The following is a 26,265-nucleotide window of genomic DNA, read 5'->3' as shown; positions in this document are numbered from 1 at the left end:
TCTTCCCTTCATATTCCTTATAGAGTATCTTGTAATCAGTCGACAGTGAATAGATTCCATTCCAATACTGGTTCTGCTGATAGGAAAAAAGGAACCGGATGCCGCAAACGAGTCTCTACGCCAAAATAGGACTGCGTGTTGAAACGCTTATGCCTTAAAAACCGTAAAGCTTCTTCGTCTGAGCTGAAAAGAGAATGGGAATAACATACAGGAGTGGTAGCAAGTGCAGTAACAGTCAGAAGATGCCTCTTCAAAAATTGACTTGTAGCCTGTCTTCCTAAGAAGAAGCCCCTCCTTGCACAAAAAATGAAAAGGGCTCGATTAATTTATAACCCCCAAGCAATGGAAGTCAGTTATTTTCTCGGATGAGAAGAAATTCAACCTGCACGGCTCTGATGGGAGACAAACAATTCGCCGTAGATGTGGTGAAGAATACCATCCAGACTGTATGGTGTCTACAGTGAAATTCCCTACCAGCCAAATGATATGGGGGTGCATTTCATATCGCAGAGTAGGTCACCTGCAGTTTATAAAAGGTTCTGTAAATGCCAATGGATACCTGGCTATATTGGAAAACAAATTGCTGCCAACCATTTCAACCTGCCAAGTAACTGCATCTCTCAGGACGACTCTGCTCCTTGCCATTGGGCGAAAAGTGCAAGTAGGCACTTCTGTAGTTACTTTAGCTTCATTTTTGCATTAGATGTTCGACAGTAATGTGTTTACATTTGTTACAGGGGTAAAAATTGTTGGAAGAATGCCTCATTACAACTCTTAGCTGGCCAAGAAACAGTCCGGAGCTGAATCCTATAGAGAACCGTTGGCATCATGTGGAATCTGCAGTTGCCAGAAAGAAACCAAAAACCCTTTGTGTGAACTTCAGGAAGCCATAATTTGTGTTTGGAACCACGAACTATCAGTTGATTATCTTCAGAAATTGATCTTATCAATGCCTCGATGGTGTGCTGCTGTCATCAGGGGTCAGAGGAAGTTCAACTAAATATTAGTTTGCACCTGGTGAACTTTTTATTTTGTTTTCCATTTAAAATGATAAACTGAAGCAAATTGAGGGCTTTTGATAACATTTCAGCAATCATTGTTGTGTTTACCAAAACTGTTGTATGAAGGTTGCAAATACTTATTTTGGAATATTTTGAGAGCACCTGTCAAATATTACTTAGCTTTGCCTTAACTATTAATAAATATCTTTTGTTTATATTTCTATTTGTGATGCTAGTCATTAATGTAACATATCATTGTGAAAAAGGGTTAAAAATGTGAAATTCGTAGGTGATGCATTTTCTTTGAACACCAGTGTATATGCCACATATATAAGTGTGTATATATATATATATATATATATGTCACACACACACACACACACACACACACACACACACACACACACAGGTGTATGCCGTATACCCTCTGGAATTCGATTAATAAGCCTGATATACACAGTATACTGTCTGCTTTTCGTAACATTCATAGAGTATACTTTCTGCTAATTTTACAACTACAGCACTGGTCACAGCCCCTCTGCAATCAAAACAGTATTGAAAGGTGTAAATTTATTAATACAGAATCTATTCAAAACTATTTTGCTGATTTTAAATGTCCTCTGATGGATAAGTGCCAAAACAGTATTTACTTTATCTCCGTCAATCTGTGGAATTAATGCTACAGCTACCCATCCCCCACTAAGTTACTCAACATGTTCTTCTAAATAAATAATTATGGGTGGGAGCAGCTGAAAACCATGATGCACAGGTAATGCAATCTTTTTTTTGGGTGCTGTTACAACACACTTTCGTGGGAATGCTGTGTAATAAAGTGAATAACAGAAATGAATTATTTAACAAGTAGTGCAGATGAATTTCTATTCATAGATGGGATAATACAATGTGATTACAGGGTAGGAACAGTAAATGAAAACTATTACTGAAATAAAACAAAACAGCAAACATTACCTGATATGATGCACCTTCTATTCTAACTGGTGTTAGTTGATCTTTATTATATTGGGAAAAGGCTCTGAAAATACAGTATCAATAAAATAATTTTACAGTTGTGAAAAAGAAAAATTATATTTATTATAAAGATTAAAACATTCATTGTGGTCAGTAAATAAATAATATATTTAATAAAAATAAAACTGATAATAATAACAGTCCTAATCAATTTCACTAAAAAAAAGAAAAATCTGTTAGATTACCAAAATAATAGATTTTAAAAAGAAATTCAAAGTTAGTATATGAAAATAACGTGAAAATCCATCCAACTTTCAGTAACAACAAATATTTGTCAATCTTTCTTGACTAAAAAAAAATATATAAAAACCAAAACTTCATGACTAAAACTGAACAGGTATGGCATTTTATGACAAATGTTGAAGATATAAAAAAAGAAGGTGATCACCGTGAAGAACTCCAATAACATCCAATTCACCAATAATGAAATACAATGTTTTAAGTTATCTGCAGGTAAAAAAAACCAACCTCCTTCTAAAATGAACTAGCAACACTAGATATCAGCCTATCAGTGCAGATTCATCTGCACTGATAGGCTGATATCACATGACATTATTTTATAAACTTTTCAAAGTCCATCCATGCGTTATATAAATATGCATAAAATAGGAAATCCATATAGCAAATTTCAGAACATACCCTGAAGCACCTTCCTTCAAAAGTCCATCATTATTAAGAAGCACTCTGACATCTGAAAATAAATTAATTTTTAATATTGCAAGTTTTATTAAAATAACTTCTTAATAACAAAAAAAATCACAAGTACAATATGAAACTATTTTGACTTGATGAAAATGTCAAATCAAAATAGTTGAAGCCAAACATCTTGGACTCTAACGGGCAGATTCTCATCCTACACTGTCTTAATAAACATTGAATAAGTCTTAGGCACATGGTGGGACAAAAGTAGGTATACATGGTGTTTCAAAAATGATGGTCAATAATTTAAAGGTGAAAAGCACAAACTAAAAAAGCAAAAAAAGTCCCAGTGAACATCGGGCCGCAAATGAACCATTTTCGAGATGATGCACATTTTCTGTTAAGATCTGCCACTGACTATAGGAGCACTAGTTTAGCAAAAAGCTGTGAATCCTTTGCTAAGAGTGGTTTTATTAAACATAAGATAATACATTTTTAATTTTTGGTTTCAACACCACAGGATTTTACAGATGTTACATGTTACAAAAGGTGTTCAAAATGCTGTCCTTGCATCCGTATGCAGCTTTGTAATCTTCTCTGCATTGAGTTGCGAATCCTCTCAGGCATTCCAGGGTCATTTCCGATTTTCTGAAAGGCTCCTTCAACCCGACACTGCAATTCCTCAACTGTGTTAATGTCAGTGTACAGCAAGCTTTTTACATGACCCTTGATACCAAAATCAATAGGATTTAAGTCTGGCGATCTGGGAGGCCACATTACAGCCCACCTCTACCTATCCACCGTTGATCATACCGTCTAGTTAAATACCGAGTCACAACTCAAGCAACATGTGCCGGTGCACCATCATGCATAAACCACATGTTCTGGCATTGCTGAAGTGGAACATTATAATCATCAAGGAGGTCTGGAAGAATATTCTGCAGGAACTGAAGCCACAGTTCTCCTGTTATCCTTTTTGGCAGAAAGTGTGATCCAATTAGATGGTCTCCTAGTAGTCCTCCTGCCCAGACATTCAACAAGCAATGTTCCTGATGTAGTGACTCATGAATTGTGTTAGGATTTTCGTCGGACCAAATGTGACAGTTATGAAAATTAAAAATACCATCACGAGTTTCATCAGTGAACAAAATGTTGTTTAAAAATTGGGGGTTCAGGACACACTGTTGCATTCACAGGCAGACATTCACTCTGGGATGGTAGTCTGTATTGCTGAGACGTTGTACATGCTGGATATTGTAGGGGTAGAGTAACTGATGATGTAAAATTCTCCACACACTGCTGTGACTCAGTAAATGCTCTTGCAGAGCAACCCTCCTTGTCAAAATTCCTGGATTTTGTTCTATTCTTCCTAACACCCTTTCCTCAACATCAGGTGTTATGCTTTTGGGCCTACCTGCTCGTACTCCATGTTCTCTAAAAGGCGTTGATGTACTCTGATGAATGTGCCCCTGTTGGGCTGCCTTTGGCTGGGAAATGCTTTTTGGTACAAATGTGCAGCCTTGAGTGCACTGCTGTTGGCTTTACTATACATGAAGTGCATGTCTGCATACTCTTTGTTGCTGTAACCTCTTTCCATGTTGACTATCCTTTGACAAGTACTAGTATGCCTGCTATGTCTCAGAGCATTGAGAGAGGGGAAAGGGAGAGAATGAGCATAACCTAACCTAAACAAACAAGTCAGTGGTGGATCCCAACTCTATACAGTTCACCTTGTCAGCGGTGGATCCCAACTAGAAATGTGCAATATCTCGAAAATGATTCACCCAAGGACCCATGTTTACTAGGCTTTTTTTGCATATTGTAGTCTGCACGGTTCACCTTTAAATTATTGACCATCACTTTTGAAACACCCTGTATAGTACAGGAATATTGTTGCCAATTTTATTTTTATTTGCAGATAGATAATAATATGTAGACTGTAATGGCTGGGAAGAGACATTCACAAACTAAGTACACCAGCCTAAAATTAATATTTTCTTAATTTAATACAGATAAAGAAAGGTATTTGGCTGTAATTTAAGCTTTTAAAGACATCTTATCCTCAGTAATGGAAATATTGCCCTCAAATAAAATAATTTCAGCCTTATATTAAATAACTATGAGCTTTCTAACTCAAATAATTGCCTGGTTGCAAACTGTATTGAGACAGGAAGAAACAGGAGGTTGTAGTTATTGTTTGGTATTCATCGGCTGTCCTATTCTTAATGATAACTTTAAGCCTTAAGTCAATGAAAAATTTCCAGTCTACTTAGCACTTAACTGGCACTGTGCAACCACCTTTTTCACTTGCTCATATATCATGATCTTTCCATATTGATGATGTAAATAACTGGGAAGAAGGTGATATGCTTTAATAAATGAGGTATACCAATAATCCTATGTACTGTATAATTCTATTAAACTTGCAATCTAAGCCTACTACAAACTTTTCATAAAGATGATTGCTAGAGTAATGATTTATCATTTAATAGAAACCCCTATGGAGTGGGACCAACTAATAATCCTGTAATCTGATATTAGCATTAGAAACACACATACATTGCATAATATTACAGATATAAAGCAAGCAATAAAGAAAAGATAGCCCTTTCTTTAATTTTAATTTAAGTCAATTACCCATTGGATAAAATCACTTACCATTAAACACTTCATTAAACTCTCCAGGTGGAGCATGTAAGATGAAATCTGAAGCAATACGAACCTGAAGGAAAAGCATATTCAAATCATTAGATTAGGGATAGAATATCTGAATTAAATAAAATCTAATTTCTAATTTTTTCTCTAAAAAATTAAATTGGAAATTAATTTTTTTCTCTAAAGAAATCTATTAGTAAAAAAAGTAAAGTGCAGCCATTATCAACCCACTGCAGGATGGAAGCCTCCTCAACAATTCATGCTGAGGGAAATGGACCATAATCTGCCACGCTGGTCCAGTGCGGGTTGGCAGATCGACCGTATTCAGCAGTCAGGGGCTTGAACCCCGGTCTACTCAAAGAGCGTGTAATGGAATTTGATATTCCATGCCAAAGGAAAAATGGAAGCATTTAAAACTTAATCCTTTTTTTTTGGAAATACAACATAAAACTGATAGTAATATAAGTGATAAATGTGAAGAAAAATCAAACGATTGTTTCCAATGCAAATAGGATCATTTGCAATGAATAGGAGAATTTTTTTTTTGCTACCTCTTAAGAAAATATGTTACCTTCAGGGATTCAAAGCTACCTTTTTTTAAAAAAGACTTTAATACAGAGTTTACATTTATGAAGACATCAACTGATTTTTAATTAACTGTTTCAAATGATAGATGACTAGAAATTTGCATACGGCCAGAGAGTAACTGATTGCTGGAATAAACTTCTACTTGTTGTTGAAGATACTAAAATGTTATATGATTATTTTTATTTTGAACAATGGTGTAATTAGTACTAATGTAATGATGTCCTACTGCACTCAGAAACTTTATTTAGGGTGGGGTAGTATCATTACCTCACCCTTTCTTATGAATTGTGCGGATAATGATATGTACTCCATCTATTTTGTCATTTTATTTAATTTTCACTCTCTTCTATGCATATAAAATCTACAACTGTGCAACTATTTTTACTTTGTATGTGTAACTATATTTAGATAACTTCCTTCTGTAATTTTCATTATAATCTATGCACCTGTTATTTTGTAAACCTTTGGCCTTTTGGCCATCAAGGGGGCTTTGCTGCATTACTCAATGTGTTTATGTTTATAACTGAACATTTACAATAAAGATATTCTTTCTCTCTCTATTTGACAAAGTAATGCAAGTTCATGTAGCATCAGCTTAAAAAATAAAATAAATAAATAAATAATAATAAAAAAGAGTAACCAATGCATCTTTCTTTCTTCTTTGTACCATCTCCAACAGGCACACATCTTCTTGATTTGGACCTGCCTGTTAGAGAGGGTAAAAATAGAATTTCCAAGTCTGTATGCAATATTCAATCCGGTTATGTGTAACCTTAACATTGCCTAATTGCCTCTGTTTCTATTTTCTACTGGCAAAGTTGCTGTATATCATTAACAAAACTCCATAGGCGGTCTTTTGCTAGTGGTTTGTCTGCACTCTTCAGAGAACTTTGTATCAAATTGTATAGTTACTTCAAAGTCCTTTTCATTACCAACTATTTTGAGTTTCGTGCAACCAAAGCAGTGTTCCTTTAGGATTACCACTATTGAGGTGCAAGATCTTACATTTTACAGCATTATACCCCAACTACCATTTCCCAGTTCATCCAAATAATTTATCTACGTTTGTTGAAGTAGCCTTGATCACCGTTACTTACAACATTAAACTTGAAATATCTATAGCAATATAATTAATAAATAATGGAAGGTAAGTAAGGGGCTTAACATTAAATTTTGGCATATTACACTCATAACATTAGTTCATGAAGAGCAGTGGTTATTTATGGCTGCTCTCCTAAACACTTAATCATTGCTTTATTCACAGTGGCAACTCTCTCTTAATGTCATACACATTGTGCCAATTAAATAACGAGACTGATACTACTACCAAAAAAAGAATAACACTAACGGCAAAGTAAGGTTATATATTTTCGAAGTAATCACCTCTGATGTGTACACACTGTTTACATCTTTTATACAAGTTTTGAAAACACTTCTAGAACTCCTCTTCTGGTACCACTTTCAGCTGGTCAGTCACTGCAGCCTGGATGTCCTCTATTGTCCCGTATCAAGTTCCTTTCATGGCTGTTTTGAGTTTGGGGAACAAAAAGTAATCTGCGGGAGACAAATCTGGTAAATATGGGAGGTGTTCAATGACTGGAATCGATTTTTTTGCCAAAAATTACTTTATGTTGACAGCAGAATGTGTGGGGGCATTGTCTGATATTTCATCCTCTTTTCATTGATCATCCTCTAATGACTCATGTCCTTTACGAAAACAAGAAAACCATTCAAACACTCTTGGTCGAGACAAACATTCATCAACATAAACTTTTTTTTAAATCGTCAAAAGTTTCCGTAACACATTTCCCAATTTACAATAAAATTTGATAACTGCTCTTTGCTCCATTTTAAATTTTCCGACGACATGCATAAAACTACTACTACTCTGTCATCGATCATGAACTACTGATCGAACAAGTTTCAACTTGCACTCATTGGAAAGAGCACACTAGCAGATCTAATCATGTACTATTTTGGCCTCTTACATTAATAATAAATGCAGAGCGCACGCAATCTCGTTATTTAATTGCCACACTGTGTATTACATTTTATACAATTATTCATTTGGGACATCACCAGCTTTATTGAAATCTAAATAAATGTTTAAATTATTCTCTGCATCCAGTTCTTCAACGATTTCACTGTAGCTAATTAAATTAGTAATATGTGGTCTCCCCCTAACAAAACAATACTGATTCCATTATAATTCCATTCCCATCCTGATAGTCTACATTAAATACTTAAGAGGATTTCAATCTATAAAGAATACAATCTAGACAGACTTGGCCTGAATCTAAGAAGTTCTCATTTTAATATTTAAAAGTTTGCTGACCACTTTTACCACTTCTTTCAATATAACTGGTTAGATTCCATCAGCTCCTGGTAGTGTCTTGTTCCTTTTTAATTGTAATAATTTTACTTCTAATACTTTTCCGCTATCATAAACTCATATTCAACATCCAGTTAATATTAGCTAGCCACTGCTATATTGAAGTTTAAAATTCCAGGATAAATGATACTGCTACCTTGATATCAAGTGGACCAATACGGCTCATACCTTTTCTTTTATTAGTATTAGTAGAAGCAAATGAAGAAAAGAAGCAAGATATACAGCAACAGCAAAAAAAATAATATAATATAATATAATAATAATCTGTCCATCCTCTAAGAATTTGCTTAATTCTTTCTTAAATTTATTCAAACTATCAACTTCCATTACACCAGATGGCAATTTGTTCCCAAAAACAACCAATTACTCCTGACTGAAAGCAAATTTTTGCACTTCTATCCTGCAGCCATCCTTTTTCAATTTAAGTTTATGTCACCTTATGTGTGTTGTCCAAGATGCTATCAGCATTTAGTTTATTCAATCCATTTAAAGCCTTAAACATCTCAATTGGATCACCTCACAGGTGCTTAGTGTCTAAGTCCTGCAATTTGTAAAAATGAAGTCTTTCATGGTAAGAGTACCCTTTTGTGTCCCTGACTAATCTGACTGCACTTCTCCGTACCTGTTCCAAGAGATTCACATGCTTCTTAAAATGAGGCTTCCAGACCTGAATCCAGTACTCAAGATGTCACCTAACCATTTCCTTATTACAATGGGATAATAATCAATTACCTCTAGAACTAGGGGCCATAAAATCAAGTTATGGGGAGAGATGTTTAGACTGGAGGAAGTTTTATTGCAAGAAGTTTTATTTTAGCCAGCAAGTTATAAATTACTGGAATAAGTTACCTGCATGGGTGGTAGAGGCTGACGGTTTGGGGAAATTCAAAGATTAGCTGAATAATTACCTATGGGAGGAGGGAAATGCATAGGTTATCTATTTCCTTTTCTCTTATTATTATTTATTATTTTATTTAATGGCCATATGGGGCTTCCTTCCCCCTTTTGGCCATTACTAATAACCTCCTTGTCCCTGCCGTCAAAGTTACTGTATATTAAGGCGAAAACACACTATTATCATGTCACGGGTCTCTCGTCATGTCACTTAAACGTTTAGTATAAACTGTGAAGTCAGTCATGGAAGCAGCATTACTATAATGTTACATTTGTGTTGTTCTCTTTGAGGAAAGTTGAAACAAAATGAATTGCCACAGTTCATCCTCTTCTTCAGGTTTTGAAGAAGATTTAGAAAATGCATGTGCTTTTCTTATAGCTGAGAAAACAAAAGAGTAAGCAATGGATACATGACAAACTGGAAGAGAACATAAAAAGGCGAATTCCATCATTTACTGCAGAACTTAGATGAAGATGAAAATCATTTTAAGATGTACTTACGGATGAATAAAGAGGAATTTAATTTCCTACATAATCTAATTAAGGGCAACATATAAGGGCAAAATATGCAATTTTGAAATTCAATCAAAGGAAAAATTAGTTGTATGTTTAAGGAAAGTTGAAATACTGTTAAGTTTAATTTTGAATAAGGATTTATTCTGTCAAAATACAAAACAAAATTTTAAATTAAATTTAATATCAAAAAACTACTTCTCAACGCTAAAAATTGAATTTGTAAGAAATTATGAGTTGTACTAATTGAAATGATTGACTTGTTTGTCCTCTAAATTTGTTAATTGTAATACTGTTGCTCTGTTTTCCTCCTTTGGCCATTTTTGAGCATCTCTGTGACTGGACATTTGCGGTGAGTATGCCGAGTAGATGGTCAAGGTGGAGGGTGCTTCAGAATAGGCACAGGAGCAACGTTCTTGATGATTTGTTATTTGTTTTTGGATATTCTTACTTGTGTACTCAAAACAGCATTATTGTAATTTAATTTTCTATTAGCATTTCCTCCATTTTCCTCTTGTCATGCCATCACGCCTAACGAAATTTCTAAAAAGGTGAACTCCTGAAAACGTGATTTGGCCTTGAAGCCCGATGTGATATCTTGTGAATACAGCCAATGACAAAAGTGTGTCTCCGAGCAATAAACTAAATGGGAAATATAGTTCCCACACATTTGACGTTAGACATGTTTACACGTGAAGTCTCGTGAAGTGAGAGTAGTGTGTTTCCGTCCTTACTGACAAAACCCCATGAGCTGTCCTAGCACCTGTGTGCACTGCTCAGAAAACTTCATGTCAGACTATAACAATTACCTCAAGATCTCTTTCATTCTACACCACCTTGAGTTTGGTACGAATTAATTGGTACGCTATTCTAGAATTACCGCTGCCCACGTGCTTTCCACCTTGAATTTTTCAATGTTAAACCTCAATTGTTCACTTCTGAGCCCAGGGGGTAGATCCAAGTTTTATGGGACCTGAAGCTTATACAATTTTTGGGACCCTCTTTAAGAAAAAGAATACAAAGTTATGAATAAAAAATTAGGTATGGAAATGAATATTTATTTAGAATGAGAAAAGAAATCACAACAAATTACAAATTTATAAAAGCTGACAAATACCACAAACATCACAAAATCCAAAAAAAATATATTTTTTTAATTAACTGCCTGACACACCTCTATAATACTCTTTTTCCTACATTTTTTGGCTTCATACTCTGATTGCCTCTTCATATGACAACTATTTTATAATATAATTTTCTACAGAGACAACAGAAAGATAATTCAGTCTTTCCTATAGAATGGTTATTGATAGTTTAGAAAAGTTTCTTTCAGCTTCACAACTCATTATTAGTAATTTCACGTAAATTTTTAGGATTGTTGTCAAATTTGGGAAACCTCTATCAAGTTTCTTTCATATATGAGTTGTAAGATTTCGGGACATTTCAAGTTTCCTTGTGCAGTGACTAATCTTAAATACTCTTTGAATTGACAACACTCAATCAATTTGTCATTCATATCCTCACTGTAGTGATGTACTGTGAGTTTTATGTTATTCGTTGATGTTAAGTTTTCATTGGTGGCAGGAGTGTTCCTGTAAGCCATTCCTACACCAGGACAGCTAGCAATAACTTAACTATACTGAAGTGACTGCAAGCAACATAAATACAGTATATCCCTCTAAACCAAAAACTAAGTGTATCTCTAACTCAACTTCCCCCTAGCCGGATCCTAAAAATGCCAGCTGCCACTTGAATGAGGGGAAGTCAGAGTGGAAAAAGATAGCGGTCTCAACCGATTGTGGTTAAAATATCTTACTTGTGCAAATTTTACAAAAACATATGACTATGTGAATACATTGCTAGGGCCCTTCCAGGGCCTTGGAAGGGGCCCGTGCAAGTGAGCGGCACTGAAGCTTAGGCTTCAGGTAAATCTGTCTCTGTCTATTTATTATCCTTTTATTACTAACATATGAAAAGATTTATTCAATATTGTTCTTTGCACTTATAGCTAAGGACTTTTGTGATCTGACTTCCAACAACTAAGATAACCGTAATCTCAATTATGAAAACAGAAGCCTTTTCCTTTAAGAATAGTTATCTTTTTAAATAGATCTCACATTAATACATGATCACTGCTTGCCTGTACTTCCTTTATTTGAAGATTCTTATCATCTATGAATCCAAACAGATAACCAGGTTTTGAGAATATTTCTTTCTCTTCTGGTATTTAAAATATACTGATATATACTGAGTGGCCACCTTATTAGGTACACCTATCTAATTTGATGAAGTACTGGTCAAGTTATCAAATGTAGACTAAGAGGGATATCAGAAACGTGGCATGCAAGAGAGCTAGCCATACAAGTGCAGTGCATATACTGCACTATCTGGAAAGACTGCAGCGGATCCCACAGATGATTCTGATTTCGAGCCAGCAGGCAGGAAATCAGAATAAGCAAATCAATGGATAGTACAGAGTTGTAGGTCGACAGATGGTGAAGTACTGGCCTTTCCTCTTGTTATTAATGGAGAAGTTGTGTAGTGGAACTGGGTCTAACTATCAGAGTATGCTATTTCATATGCATACACTTGGAACACAATCTAATTTAGATTGGACAAGTGCATGATAGAGGCAGAGTAAAGTGCTGAGGCCTGCTTCTCGTTATTAGATGAATGGCACAAAGGAGATTCAGCCCTCTTGTGCACTTTGTCCGCAGTTGACAGATTTGTGGTAGAAATGTCAACTTATTATTGAATACAAGCCCTAAGAATTTTGTCTCAGGTACTACTGGAATGATTTTTGTTTCATCCCGAGGTGAAGGTTCCATTTTCAACAAAAGTGTACACAAATGACGAGAACTTGAAACCATTAGCCATAGGCCAGGAAGTGAATTGGTTGATGACTTGTTGTAATTGCCTTTTGATGACCCTCATATTACATGACTGAGAGAATACTGGAATTATCAACATACAGGAATTAAGTCTGATAGCGAAAAGCATAACACTTAGAACTGACCCTTGAGAGACTTCCCCTTTGACAAAAAGGTCAAAGAGAGAACGGACCCCACACGAACTTGAAATAAGCACTGTGACAAAACATTTTTAATAAAAAAATGCTAGATGATCCCTAAGACCAAGTTTGTAAATCTCTTTTAAAATTTCAAATCTCCACACTGTGTCATACACTTTTTCCATATCAAAGAAAACCAGCACCTGGTGCTTGTGTTTCAGAAAAGCATCACAAATAGATGTTTCCAGTCAGTTAACCAGTTAAATCTTGACCTGTTTCTTCAGAAACCATACTGTGTCCTGGAAAGAAGGGTGTTAGCTTCTAAATACCATATAAGTCAAGCATTGACCATTTTTTATAGTATCTTGTACAAGCGGCTTGTCAGAGCTATAGGACAATAATTATTCAGTATTTCCAAATCCTTTCCTGGTTTGGGAAAGGCAATTATGATTTCCTTGTGCCAGGAGTCCAGAAACTGGCCTTTGAGGTAGACTTTGTTTTACAGACAGAGCAACTGATCCATAGATTTCAGATAAAAGATGTTTATCTCATAATGGATGTCATCTGACCCAATGGCACTCACCTTGGATAGAGACAGTGCTGCTTTCATTTCCCATTCTGTGAAAGGCTGGTTGTATGCCTCACAGTTATTTGAAGACAACCACAAATGCTTCTTTTCAGCTTTTTGTTTGAGGATAAGAAACTCAGGGGGGGGGGAGATATTTTGGCAAACACTCTAGCAAATGTCTTCCCTAGAGTGTTTGAATTTGCAGAGGAGTCTGCAATTGCACATCCATTATGCTCCAGATCGATAAAAGGGTGATGTATATTCACCCTTCATTTTCTGGACTTTGTTCCCCCCCAGGCAATTTTAGGTATCCCCACCTGGGTGATGGAAGATGTGAAGCAGATCCAAGATTCCTTCTGACTGATACTTAACATAACATGCTTTGGTGCATGCATGCATGTTTGAAGCCTATTAGATTATTTGTGGTGGGACAACGACAAAATATCCCCCATGCCTTGTTTTGATTCTTTCTTGCTGCTGTGGATTCTGCATTTCATCATGGTTTTGGAAATGGTGGAAACCAAGTTAATGTTGTCAGAATTGCAATTGCTGCTGTTTGAACAATACTTTCTATGATATACTTAAGTGCATCATTAATTGGTTCCTAGCTGAATGAGGTGGTATTAAAAGTTGCCAGATGTCTGAAAGCATTCAAGTCAGTTTGATTAATTTTACACTGTGGTATCCTCAATGTGTCGCATGATCTCCCACTGTAAAAAGTAGACATTATGGGGAAGTGATCCCAATCATAAATGTTGTCTTCAACCTCCCATGTACACACACAGGGAGGAGAGAAGGGGGGAGCATATAAAATCAATTGCAGTAAATGTATGAGTAGGCATATGAAGATGTTAGAACCCACATTAAGGAAGACCAGGCCACTGTTTTTGAGCATGTGCTTGCCAGTTCGACCCCTTCCACTGATGTCAGCACTGTCATACAGAGTAGTAAGTCCACGGAAATCCCCTGGTAAGAGAAAAGGGAATGGCAATTGATTAATGAGATCATCAAGGTCTACCTGGGGGGATGTCATTCCCAGGTGGCAGAGATGGAGCAGATAGTTAAGAGGAACCCTATTGTTAGATGAGCTGCTACTGCCTCTACGTTGGTGGCAAGTGGTGTAACCTGAAAAGGGGGTATGGTAACCCAGCAACCTTCATCAGGGTAGGTTCATCCCCAGCCATCTTTGTGAATAATTGGACAGTTACACAAGTAAGGGTCCTTGTTTGCCTTTAAATACATCTCCTGTAAGCAAAAGCAAGTTAGGTTGGCTCATGCTTAAGCAGGAGGGCCTTGATGTCTTTATTACTTCAATGGAATCCACAACAATTCCATTGCAAGAATATGAATGTGACCATTATTTATTTTTGTTGGTTCTGTTGGTCAGCTTCCAAATTGCTGAGGGCTTGTTTTTCTCGCCTTGAATATATCTTTTTTATGGACACTGTCCTATGTCCATTTTTTCCTCTGCAGAAAGTTCCAAGACTGCCTTCTGTTGCTTTCTCTACATCCATTCATTCTTGTGGTTGAGATGAGAATGGTTTTTGACTGCTTTTCCTTCTAACTTTTTTCACAGGTGGCAGTGTAGGAGGTATGGATATAGGTGTGGAAGGTAATAGCAAACTCAGTAAATGGCAAGCAAGAGGAGTAAATGATTCTGAAAGTGGTATGGACATCTGTTTCAGTTCTGATGGTACACTTCCCAAAAGATCTGATTCTGATATGGCACCAAAAGAAGAATTGAGGGCTTCAGTTGGGGGGGATAGTATGGCGATGGGTATTTTCCTAAGAATGCAGCTTTCAGAATGGCGCCTCCGTAGACAGGTGGGAAGGAGCAGCAGTGCGTAACACACGCTTCTTGATTAGACTGGGGTTTGATCGCGTCACCACCAAATACGGAGGATGCGGAAAGGTCAGGGAATGACCACCGCATATTCCCAGAGCAATATGGTCTTAGTTGGTAATGCTCCTAAAAACCAAATAACAAACAAACAACAAGCTTTCAGAATTTGTTGTGCACGTTTGTCCCACAAGGCTTTGACTAAAAGATCTCCAGATTGTAGCCTTTTCACAGATTTTGGGGATCTGCCAACCTTCTCTTCTAATCCTTCCTGGATGAAGAAGGGTGACATTACTCCAAATGTCTGCTCTGGTGGAATGGAGGATGAGGAAAAGCAGTGTCACTTATGGTGGTGTATCCTCCATAAGTGACAAAAAAAAAAAAAAAAAAAAAAAGCCTCAGTTCTGGCTTTTTTTTTTTTTTACAGAACTGGTGTCAGAGTTATCTGTTCAATTAGGTAGGTGCCTTGTTGGGGCCACAAATGGGTTCAATGTTTAATACCTAAGTTTACTGATGATACAAAGGTTGGTAGGTAGGTTAATGACAGGAATCAAAATATGCTATGGCAACAAGATCTAGAGAAACTAGGTAGATGGGCTGAGAAGTGACAATTGAGGATTAACATTGGTAAATGTTAAGAACTATATTTGGATGGCAGTAATCCCAGAATAACATACTAACTGGGTGCTAACAGACTCAAGGTAGTGGAACACAAAAAAGACAGTTAACTGTACGGTCTGAAAAAGTTCTCTGAGCAGCAAAGAGAAGCAGCTAAGAATATGTAGGAACTCTGCCAGCAGGATCAAGGAGGTAATTGTACCACTGTCTAAGATAATCCTTAGGCTACATCTTGAGTACTATCCAGGGCCAGATTTAAACTTGTGGCCCTTCTCTGATATACGAGGGCCCTTCTCTCTTAGAGTTCACCTGTGACAATATAAAAAAAGGATTTTTTAAGATGGAGTAAGGCCACTTAAGCTATAGCTTATATGTAAATCCAGGCTTAACATATAGGTCTGGAATGTGAATGGCATAACTGGTATACTGATTATTCTATTCAGGTTGCTGACAAACGAAATAAATATATTGCATCTACATTCATGTATAAAGAAATTTTTAGGGACAGGAATACCAGAAGTATATCAAATTCTAACTCTGGACTAAATGAGTTTGTAATAACTGACTCCTCATTTTAGGAATGGAACAAATACAGCTACTTCAGAATGGGATAACAGAGCATTCATTTAGATTTCATGTAAATCCAGTATGCCACACTGACTGCACTTTCAGTCACAGTAATGAAAATGTCATATTATTCAAAACAACCATCCAGAGGAACTGCTGTTTGATAGTTAGCACTTTACTCTACAAACTATCATCAGAGCAATAAACAGACAAAAAAGTGAAAAAAAAAAAGAAAAAAAAAGTGAAGTCTCTTGTAGAGACCACTATTTCTTGACATGGATTAAAACTAAATCTCATTTTGCATGGCTGATAAAGTGTCAGGGTCTGTGTATCTCAAAGTCAAGGAAAGCCATGTGAACAACACCATATGCCACTTTTTCTAGGTAATGATGGACACTCTTTATAGGACTATAGGCTACCATCTATTGAACTGAATGTATTTGCAAATATCAAAGAACAAGACATGTAAGGTGTGATGCCCTACATAATTTTCCCATTTACTAGATTTAATTCCACAGGAAATGTACAAGATGTGCTTGAATGCAGTCACAGTATTTTTTAATTTAGACAAGAAAACTATCATGAAATTACCTCAAAACTGGACTGTATACCATAATTGAAATCAAAGTGTGGCAAAATTGATTACAGCAGTAATGACTGTAGTGTTGCACATGATGTGGAAATGAACAGATTTACGGGTAAAAATACAGTCATTATCAAAACATAATAATAAATAATTCTAGAAAAATAATCCAGAATATTTAGAGAAACACTAAACTGATAAAAAAACATAAAAAAACAAATTATATATAAACTCTTATCACCTAACAGTCAGGCAGATATAGAATTTTAAAAACCAATGAACTAATCAAAATTAATAGAAATACTTATTTGAATATATATTCAAATAAGAGATAAAATCTGTATTCACATAAATATCGATGTCAAATATAGATAACTTGCTAGAACACTAATGAGCCACTTTATAAATAACAAACTAAAGGGATTACATTAACATTCATTGACATTGTATAAGTACTAAGTTTTTATATAAGTTTTTATTTCATTTTTATCTATTTTATGACCAACTAGGCTATGCATCATTTTAAAAATCAGAAATGCTAAAGCAAAAAAATAATTTATAAAATTTGCGCCACAGTGAAACTAGCCAAACCGGCCAGGTTATTGTCTCAGCCACAGCACGTGAATCATTCCTGACTGCAATATCTTCAAACAGATTATGCAATTTTATTGTCAGAAACAACCAAAGTGAGTATTATGCAGCAGAATACAAGTGGGCATGTAGACTTTGCAGTAATTGTTTTTATTTTATGAATATAGAGAAACTGCACAATTCTCATCCAATGAAACTCACCCACAGAATGAAAAACGCCCATAAAAATTGTTCTTGTTTCGATGGGATTTGAACCCTTGTAGAAGGGCAGTGATCACAGCCACTATGCTATCAGCAAGGATCTATGTTTTGGATGTTTGGGTGATGTAATCAAAAAGGAAAAGTGGATTGAGAGAAAACTTTCATCATATATTCTTTTGGGCTGAAAATGTTTTAAGCCCCATTCTAATTCCATAGTCCTTCCCTCAGTTTCTTACTACAAAAACAGTGATAAAAATTTAGAATAGCAGCTCAGATTATTTTCAAAATTTCAGGACTTATTTTGAATATTAGTATTACCAATACAAGTTTTGAAGGTCATTATGCAAGTTAAAATGGCATAAATAAAAAGCTTGCTCATGCATTTAAGAAAAACAATTTAATGCAATAAGAGTTTATGAAAAGGTTACTCACATTATAAACAAACAAAAATCCAGACTTTCTGTAGGAACAGTCTGCTAACTATCCTCAGTGGAACTAATGAATGAAGCAAGAACCTCTTGTTCCTTTCATCCTACTGAGAACAGTTGGCAGTGTGCTCCAACAGAACTGCACCTGGAGTTTGTTTGTAATGTAACCTCTTTGTAAACTGATCACATTAAACATTTATGGACCTTTGTATCAAATTTTGTGTTGACAGGTTAACTCATTTTATCTCCTATGTACCCATCTCCCATTAACTCAGTAATGGTGTAGCAAAAACAGTGGCTGATCACCTGAAAGGTGCACAACCTTTTTTTTTTTTTTTTTTTAATTTAGTCCCTAAATATTAAACATTTTAATGTTTAGGGGTTTCTTTCAATTCTGCTTGAACAGCACCACTATTTCATCTTTCTTTAATGGATTGCAATACTTATTGCATTTACTTTTATTAAGTTTTAATAAAAAAATTACTTTTTATACCTTTTATCTTAAAAAAAAAACTAATTCTGCAGAAAATTACAAAAAATGTTTTAGACAAAATAGAAACAATAATAATCTTTTCAAAATGACTAGGGCTACAGATTTTACTGAACTAGTGTGAGAAGAAAAACAAGTAACTATAAACAAACACAGCATCCACACTTGTCCAATACCACACCACTTCTCAAGCAAAATGCCAAATAGTGGCAAAGCCAATGGCAGGTCATCCGACAGGTTCTTGCACACAATTTCTGTATGAAACTATTAAAAAAAAAACCAGGACTCCAGAAAGTATTGCAGTAAAAGTGTGACTATATTTAAGACAGTAAATTTCAGTAAAATATTTCTGATTTTTAATCATTAACGGTTAACATGGGAATGACATTTTTGAAGGTCACCTCTCAGGTGACGTGGCACCACTGCCAGGTTAATAGGTACTACTACACAGATTTTTTACCCACTGAGATACTTTATTGAACATTACTGAAATGTAACAATGCCTAACTTGTTTTAATTACAATTATCCAATTTCCTTTATATTACAGCACTATAAATTATACACTTGTTTCTGTTTTCAATCAAAGCAGCTTTCTTTAATGTCATCAATATGCTGATCAGGTTTAGCAGCTTCAAGCTTGGAAATAAATACCATATCATACAGGAGTCAAAACTATTCCCAGAAACAAAATCAACCTTCACCAACTTAGCTACTATCTAGTATATGACTAATATAACTTGTTACATAAGAGACATGAATGCACTACCTGCATTAATCAGGTGACTGGTATAATTTACAGAAAATGTTTTTTTTTAAGATTAGAATAATAAAATAGAGAAACAAGGTGCTACCTTAATGCCACTTAATGAAAAATTAAGATAGCCTCATCAATAATACTTCTCTGAATCTGAAAAACAGAATACAGAGAAAAATTACTGATAAGGCTATTTCAAAAAGAGAAGAAATAATCATTTAAAAAGATTACAATGAATCAGACATTTAGAGGAAATTCTGTTTTGTTTGTTTTTTGGTTTTTTTAGGAGCATTAGCAACTAAGGCCATATTGCTCCGGGATATGCGGTGGTCATACGCTGACCTTTCCGCATCCTCCGTATTTGGTGGTGACGGGCTCGAACCCCGGTCTAATCAAGAAGCATGTGCTACGCACTGCTGCTCCTTCCCACCTGGCTACGGAGGCGCCACCAGGAAATTCTGTTATATGAAATTTAAACTGAGTGTGAGTGTGACAGTAAGAAAAAGGAGTTCTCTTGTCTAGAATATCTAGCATTTAGCTATAAACTTTAATAAATTTGCTAGAGTTGTATATAAATAGTGAAAAAAAAAACAGTCATTGCAGTTTGAGTAATACTACTGTGAGCCATATTACTCACAATATTAATAATGTTACACAATTGTGTAATCATACTATACTATTACACAGGCGCCTCCATAGCCAGGTGGGAAGGAGCAGCAGTGCGTAGCACACTCTTCTTGATTAGACCGGGGTTCAAGCCCATCACCACCAAATACGGAGGATGCGGAAAGGTCAGGGAATGACCACCGCCCGGAGCAATATGGCTTTAGTTGCTAATGCTCCTAAAAACCAAATAACAAAACAAAACAAACAAATCTACTATTACAACACTACACCTAAAAATTGTTCATTTCAAGAAAACATTTCATTGCAGCTCAGAAAAATAATTTTTGAAAAGGAAACATCACCTGCAAACAATCTAGTGTGGGTGCTGTGCTTGCAATTGATATAAGTTTCAATAAAACCATGTGTTTTCCATTTCACATGGTGAAAAAAGTGTCTTAATTATATATATTTCTTATATATAATGCAATTTATCTAATTTCTTTTTTTTTAATTTTTTAAAATTTACTGTAATATTCTTGTAGGTTTCATATTATTAGCTCCACTCATCTTGTGTGGACATCATGGAGTATAAAAAGAATTTTACTTATTGATATATATAAAGTATGCACAAAAATTCTGGGTATTCTAGTCTCCAAAATAAGTAAAAAAAAAGCATGTGTTCATTGCTGAATGGTTACAAAATTTAAAAAAAAATGACTATGGATTTTCAATGGTAAAAAAATAAATAAGAATAAGTACCTAACAAAACGTTTGTTTATGCTAGGGGATACTAAATTTTATTACTTTTTGGCATTCAGAACTGCATCTGGGGAAGGAGGGCAAAAGAGAGAAAAAATGTCTGCTAACACGAGAGTTGTTTAATGCAAATAACAAAAGAGATGTACGAGATTCTTTAGATGTGGTGATTCAAAATCCATTTTTAAAAACCCAGGAAGAAATGTCGAGTAGATTATATTTCTACAAAAGATAATTATGGCCATAATATATCATGTGTATTACAAAAAATAATTCTTATTACATTTTCAGAGGGGGTGGAAAGAGGGACATTTGTCAGTGGAGCTAGGAGTGAAGTAGTCAAGGGACCTGAATTTTAACTGTTACTGTATTTACAAGATATACAAAAATGGTAATGCTTACACAATACAAATTTTTAATTGCTTAAAAATTTATAAAAATTTATAAATTTTTAAGCAATTAAAAAAATTTATACTTTTATTTTTTTTCAAATGCATTTCTAAGTTGATGATTGCAAAATAAATAAAATACAGAAATCTACGATGAACAAGAAGAAACTAAACTACAAATTCTGTCCTCACCCGCTGTGCTTTAATAACAACACTGAACAGCATTATCCTCCATATGGTGGCAGACTTGGTGGTATAGCTGTTTCATCAATGGGACTGAGCTTGATTATGTAATTTTTAAAAAAAACAGTAACATGGTTTAATCTTTAAAAGTAATTTCATGAAATGATTTTAAATCTTAAGATTGTTTTCGTACATTCCACTGACCGCTCATGACATTATGTAATGAAAATCAGCATTTCTAGTTATTGCCATTAAAAAGCAAAACCTCAGCTGTAAAGATCTATGCAGAGCCTATTTAAAGGGGGGGGGGGGGTTACAGCCCTAGTTACCAAAATTTACTAATATTACAATTTACTTATATATTTTGGTAAAAATTACTCCTATTACAAAAAAAATGAAAAATTTTAAATATATACTTAAATAGGAAAAAAAAATAATATACAGTAAAATCTGTTTGTATATATTAACGCCATATACAGTATTACATTTACCTACTACATGACAAATTCCAAAATAAAAAAATTTGCAAATAATCTAGGGTCACCAAATTATGTCCAACCCATGAGAGTTGAAACCTTGAGCTTAATGAGCCTAATGTCTACGTCTGACTTTGAACGTGTTCCGAAAGCCTTAATGTATTTTAAAATGCCAGATCCTAATGAAGAGAACACTGAGTATCTCAACTGGTAATGTTTCTATCGAAATTTTATATTAAACAAGAGGTACAAAATAATTTTCTACAGAATTCAGAAGTTCATCCTGCAATAAAAATTCTGTGAAACAAAATAAAGCTTTTTTTTTTTTTTGTATTTCTTCATTACACCTAAAAGAGAATGCTTTTCAAATAACCTTCTTGATAATTGAAAAACTATTTACAACTGAACAGGAAAACTCTTAATCATCATTAGTGCAGGCCTGACGTAGCCGAGTGGTCAAGAGCGCGAGTGCAGTAGCACACTGTCAGTGGACCAGGGTTCAAGCCCATGACCACTAAATACGATTAACATTTGTATTGATTGATTTATTGTAAACTCCACTGAACTGGTGGTCGTGCCAGAGTATAAACAAGAACATTTAGTGGGAGGCCTATGAAATAATGTCATACCTAGCAGTTCTTAAAACAGGCATTTTCAACTTACTGTACTCAAACACTACTGTATTATAAAGTGCTCTCCAGAAAGTTATGGAATGGAGCTGAAGGTACTGTTTAAAAGTGACCAGTTTTACACTTTAAAAAAATATTTATTTTTCCTTTATGGACTAATTTTGGAATCCCCCCCATTTAAATTAGACTGCTCCAGTGTGGCAGGCAGCAGCTTATTTGAAAGGATTTTTATTACCCAATTTTAAAAGCATAAATATGCTTGTGGCAAACTAAGCTCAAACTGTCAACATATTTAATTCTCTTCCCAATTATAACAAAATGTCATGTTTTCCACTGAAAAGAATAAAAAACAAAATAGTGTAATCTGCAGCTAAATTAACCACAAAGTGAAACGGTTACACGTTTACAGCTGTTCAATTACTATACAAAATAGTGTCTAGAAAATATTGGCTAAGCAAACATGGCGATCGCTGATGAAATGGGCAACAGTCTAATTGCATCGACACCTAAATCACATGATGATTACCTTAATACAATTTTTATTGTCTGTTCTAGATGGGAACTTCTAATTATAAATGACAAAAAGTCCACATAAGTATCTTTATTACATGTTTTTCAACTGGACAGAAACATTTAAGCTAAATTAAAACCAACTTGTAGTATGCAGAAATAATGGGGTGGAAATAAGGTATCAAATAATTTTGAAGCTTATCACTATCATGATAAACATTACTGAATGCTAATTGACTAAAAACTTGAACGCTTCTATATTAAGAAATAACGATGACGTCGAAACTTTCTGAATGCAGGATAAGCAGAGCTACCGATGAATTTTTCATCCACGTATTAATGAATTTATGAATGGCTTTATCGTAAACATGTTCCGACTTAATTAATTCTACCACGACCAGATGACTTTTCTGGGTAGGTGTGTGCTTGTTAATATATCCACCCACCCCCTATATCTCATTACTTTCGACTCCTACTTTGATACAACATATGTGAGCTTGTTAAACTCTAGATCATCACATTTATTCCACTGCTTTATTCTTCACACAATTAATCTGTAATTAACTGAATAGCTCACCTTCTCCTGATCTGATATAGGTTCGTCGTAATCAGAAGCCATTTTGTTTGTGCATACGTTTGTAAGCACTAAGCACACGCCTTTCGTTCACAGGAATTATGGGTAAGCTAAAAATATTTGACAGTTCCACTACATCAAATCTAATACTGTTTACTCTTATCTTTCCAAAAAATAAAAGTGTACTAAGAAATGAAAATTTCCAGAACAGATAATGACACTTTTCACTGTAAATAAACATAGAATATTGTTAAACATATAGTGCTATTATAATAAGTGTATGGTCAATATCTTACTACTCTGTGGATCAGGTAACGAAACCAGCATGTTTGATTCTACGCGATGGCAATAAACGCCTGTTCCTTTAGTAATTGTATTTTTGCACCCCACTAAGCCCTTTGGGGTAAAGTTAAACTTCTACTTAGCGGACTAAATGGTGGTAAGGCTATCCGATAAATTCTAAAGAATTACATATACAATAGTTGCCGGAATGACATGAGATAGTGTTTTTTTTTATAATATATATATATATATATATATATATATATATATATAGAAAAACAAAAAACATTCAATATTGTAATTTCACTGCACTCATTGTATGGAAAAGAAGGGTTTTGCTGTGTCATATAATGGCAGTTTAGAGTTTTCAGAATCTAACATTCCATAGTACCTTTGCTCGAGGTTCAGATGACTCCCAACTGATGTCTGGAACCTGGGCTGGATTTAAACTTGTCGTGACCCTAAGCTATAAAATGTATGAGGCCCTTCTCTCTCTTATAGTTCACTTGTGACAATATTGAAAAAGTTTTTTTTTTTAAGATAGAGCGAGGCCCCTTGTAACGTGAGGCCCTAAGCTGTAGCTTGTTTAGCTTATATGTAAATCCGGCTCTGTCTGGAACGCTTTACAAGCTGATGGACTGGCGTTACCCCACTTGCCCTATTTAAGCCCCATTTCCCACTTGCCCTAAAAGTATATGTTCTAAGTCCCACTTGCCCTAATCGCATTTCTATTGTGTGTATTTAACCGTATCCTATTTTTTCGGAGCGATAAAAATATAAAAATGGAATTCAAAAACATAATGAAAAAAATCAACAAATATAACATCAAAACAATAATACATTTATTTTCTTCATACAAATTCGAATTATACAGGGTGATTCACTACCAGTGCGACAAACTTGCAGGAGGTGTAGGGGGCACAAAGACGAATAGGAATCACATAGCATTGCAAGGTCCGAAATGCCTTCGTCATGCGGTAGAGGACGTTGAACGGGAGGTCGCGTGAACACCGATCCCGCTGGAAGTCAGCATTTGCGAACCGTTTCTGTTGAAGAAACCAAGTAGCAAAAGTCGTCCGGAGTGGATAATCCGCAGGTTCCAATGATTGGACGCGTTGCAGATGGTATGAACTCATTTGGTTTGTTGACAGTATCCTCCATACAGTGTATTGGGAAATACCCAATCGTTGGCCTATCGCTCGAGTACTCGTACTCGGATTGCCTTCTGCAAGACGTAGGATATTCTCCTCCTTGTCTGGCGTCCTCGTCGTTCGCTCTCGATTCATGGTACCTCTCGTGAAACAACCAGTCTCACGTAACCTTCTGTGCACACGTGCGAAAATCGTATGATGAGGAGCACGCCTGTGCGGGAACGTTCCTGGTTCAAGCGCAGAGCGGCGCGCCCGTTACAGTCCGCAGCTCCACACGCGAGGTGCATGTCGGCCAGTTCAACGTTTGAATACTCGTCCATCCTACTGCCTTGGGAACCGGTTTGCAAATGCTGACTTCCAGCGGGATCGCTGTTCACGCCACCTCCCATTCAACGTCCTCTACCGCATGATGAAGGCATTTCGGACCCTGCAATGCTATGTGATTCCGATTCGTCTTTGTGCCCCCTACACCTCCTGCAAGTTTGTCGCACTGGTAGTGAATCACCCTGTATTTAAAATACAAATACAAATGTCTTTATATCAAATAAAGAAATAAACACAGGTTTAAAATACAAATACAAATTATTTAAGTTTAAATTATACTAATCATTTAGTGAAAGAAAGTAACCAATTGCTTGCACAAAAGTGTGTAAATCGATGTCTCCATTTTGTCTATCTGCTGCTAATTTCATTAATTTCTTATTAATGCCCGCTTATTTACGTTTTTACGAGGTAAAAGATTTACAACATTTACTAATACTAGCATTCTCTTAAAGTTAGCTTATTGTTTTTTAAATGGGTAATCATCTTCCATATATTAACATGATGGTGCCCTACAGATTTATTTAAGGCATAATGTCATCCTTTCACACGATTTATTGTCCGAGGACCTAAATTGCATGATGATTCCACAATGATGGCCGAAAGTGAGCAGAAGGTCCAATCCAATGTGTTTCAAAGTATTTTATAAGCTCTTCACACTTTTCATTTGAAGAATGTTCTGGCGGTGGACGTTCTCGAATGATTCCTTCCGAAGCGTCCTCTAGTTCCTCTAAAGAAACAAATGCTAATCCTACCATTAGCTTCACTAATTTTCTGACCATTTGTTCCTCGATGTATGCCAATCATAATCCTAAATGTTGTATTTTCCGCCAAAGTGCTTGACCGAAATGAAATAAACAGCCCTTAATATCAGCATCAGAAAATGTTTCTTCTATGGATCTGAGCGGTTTCGTAATCAACTTGGAATTTTCTTGGTTGAAATGTTCTCCCGATTTGCGATGCTTTCTGTTGACTTAATCGGAACTTGAGATTGTAAGTTGATTTTGACTTATCTGGAAGAGGAAT

General features: G+C 35.4%; 1 protein-coding gene across 2 annotated transcripts in view; it reads right to left on the bottom strand.

Annotated features, from left to right (window-relative positions):
- cpa (F-actin-capping protein subunit alpha) overlaps positions 1-23,566 on the bottom strand; it is a 53,606-nt gene extending 30,040 nt beyond the window's left edge. The window contains exons 1-4 of one of the 2 annotated variants that reach the window (XM_090370933.1): positions 23,489-23,566; positions 5,328-5,391; positions 2,670-2,721; positions 1,971-2,034 (exon numbers count right to left, since the gene is read on the bottom strand). In XM_090370933.1, the coding sequence (XP_090227059.1) occupies positions 1,971-2,034; positions 2,670-2,721; positions 5,328-5,391; positions 23,489-23,530 (222 nt within the window). In that variant the 5' untranslated portion in view covers positions 23,531-23,566. Of the gene's footprint in view, positions 1-1,970; positions 2,035-2,669; positions 2,722-5,327; positions 5,392-6,381; positions 6,412-23,488 lie in introns of those variants that run through there. The other variant, XM_090370934.1, reaches the window with a different exon arrangement.
- Positions 23,567-26,265: the final 2,699 nt, after the last annotated feature.

Source organism: Mastigoproctus giganteus, chromosome 3, assembly GCF_048544385.1.
Source record: "Mastigoproctus giganteus isolate SK-2022 chromosome 3, ASM4854438v1, whole genome shotgun sequence".
Classification (NCBI taxonomy): domain Eukaryota; kingdom Metazoa; phylum Arthropoda; class Arachnida; order Uropygi; family Thelyphonidae; genus Mastigoproctus; species Mastigoproctus giganteus.
Note: the sequence above shows the minus strand (reverse complement) of the source record. Positions and strands in the feature narration are given on the sequence as shown.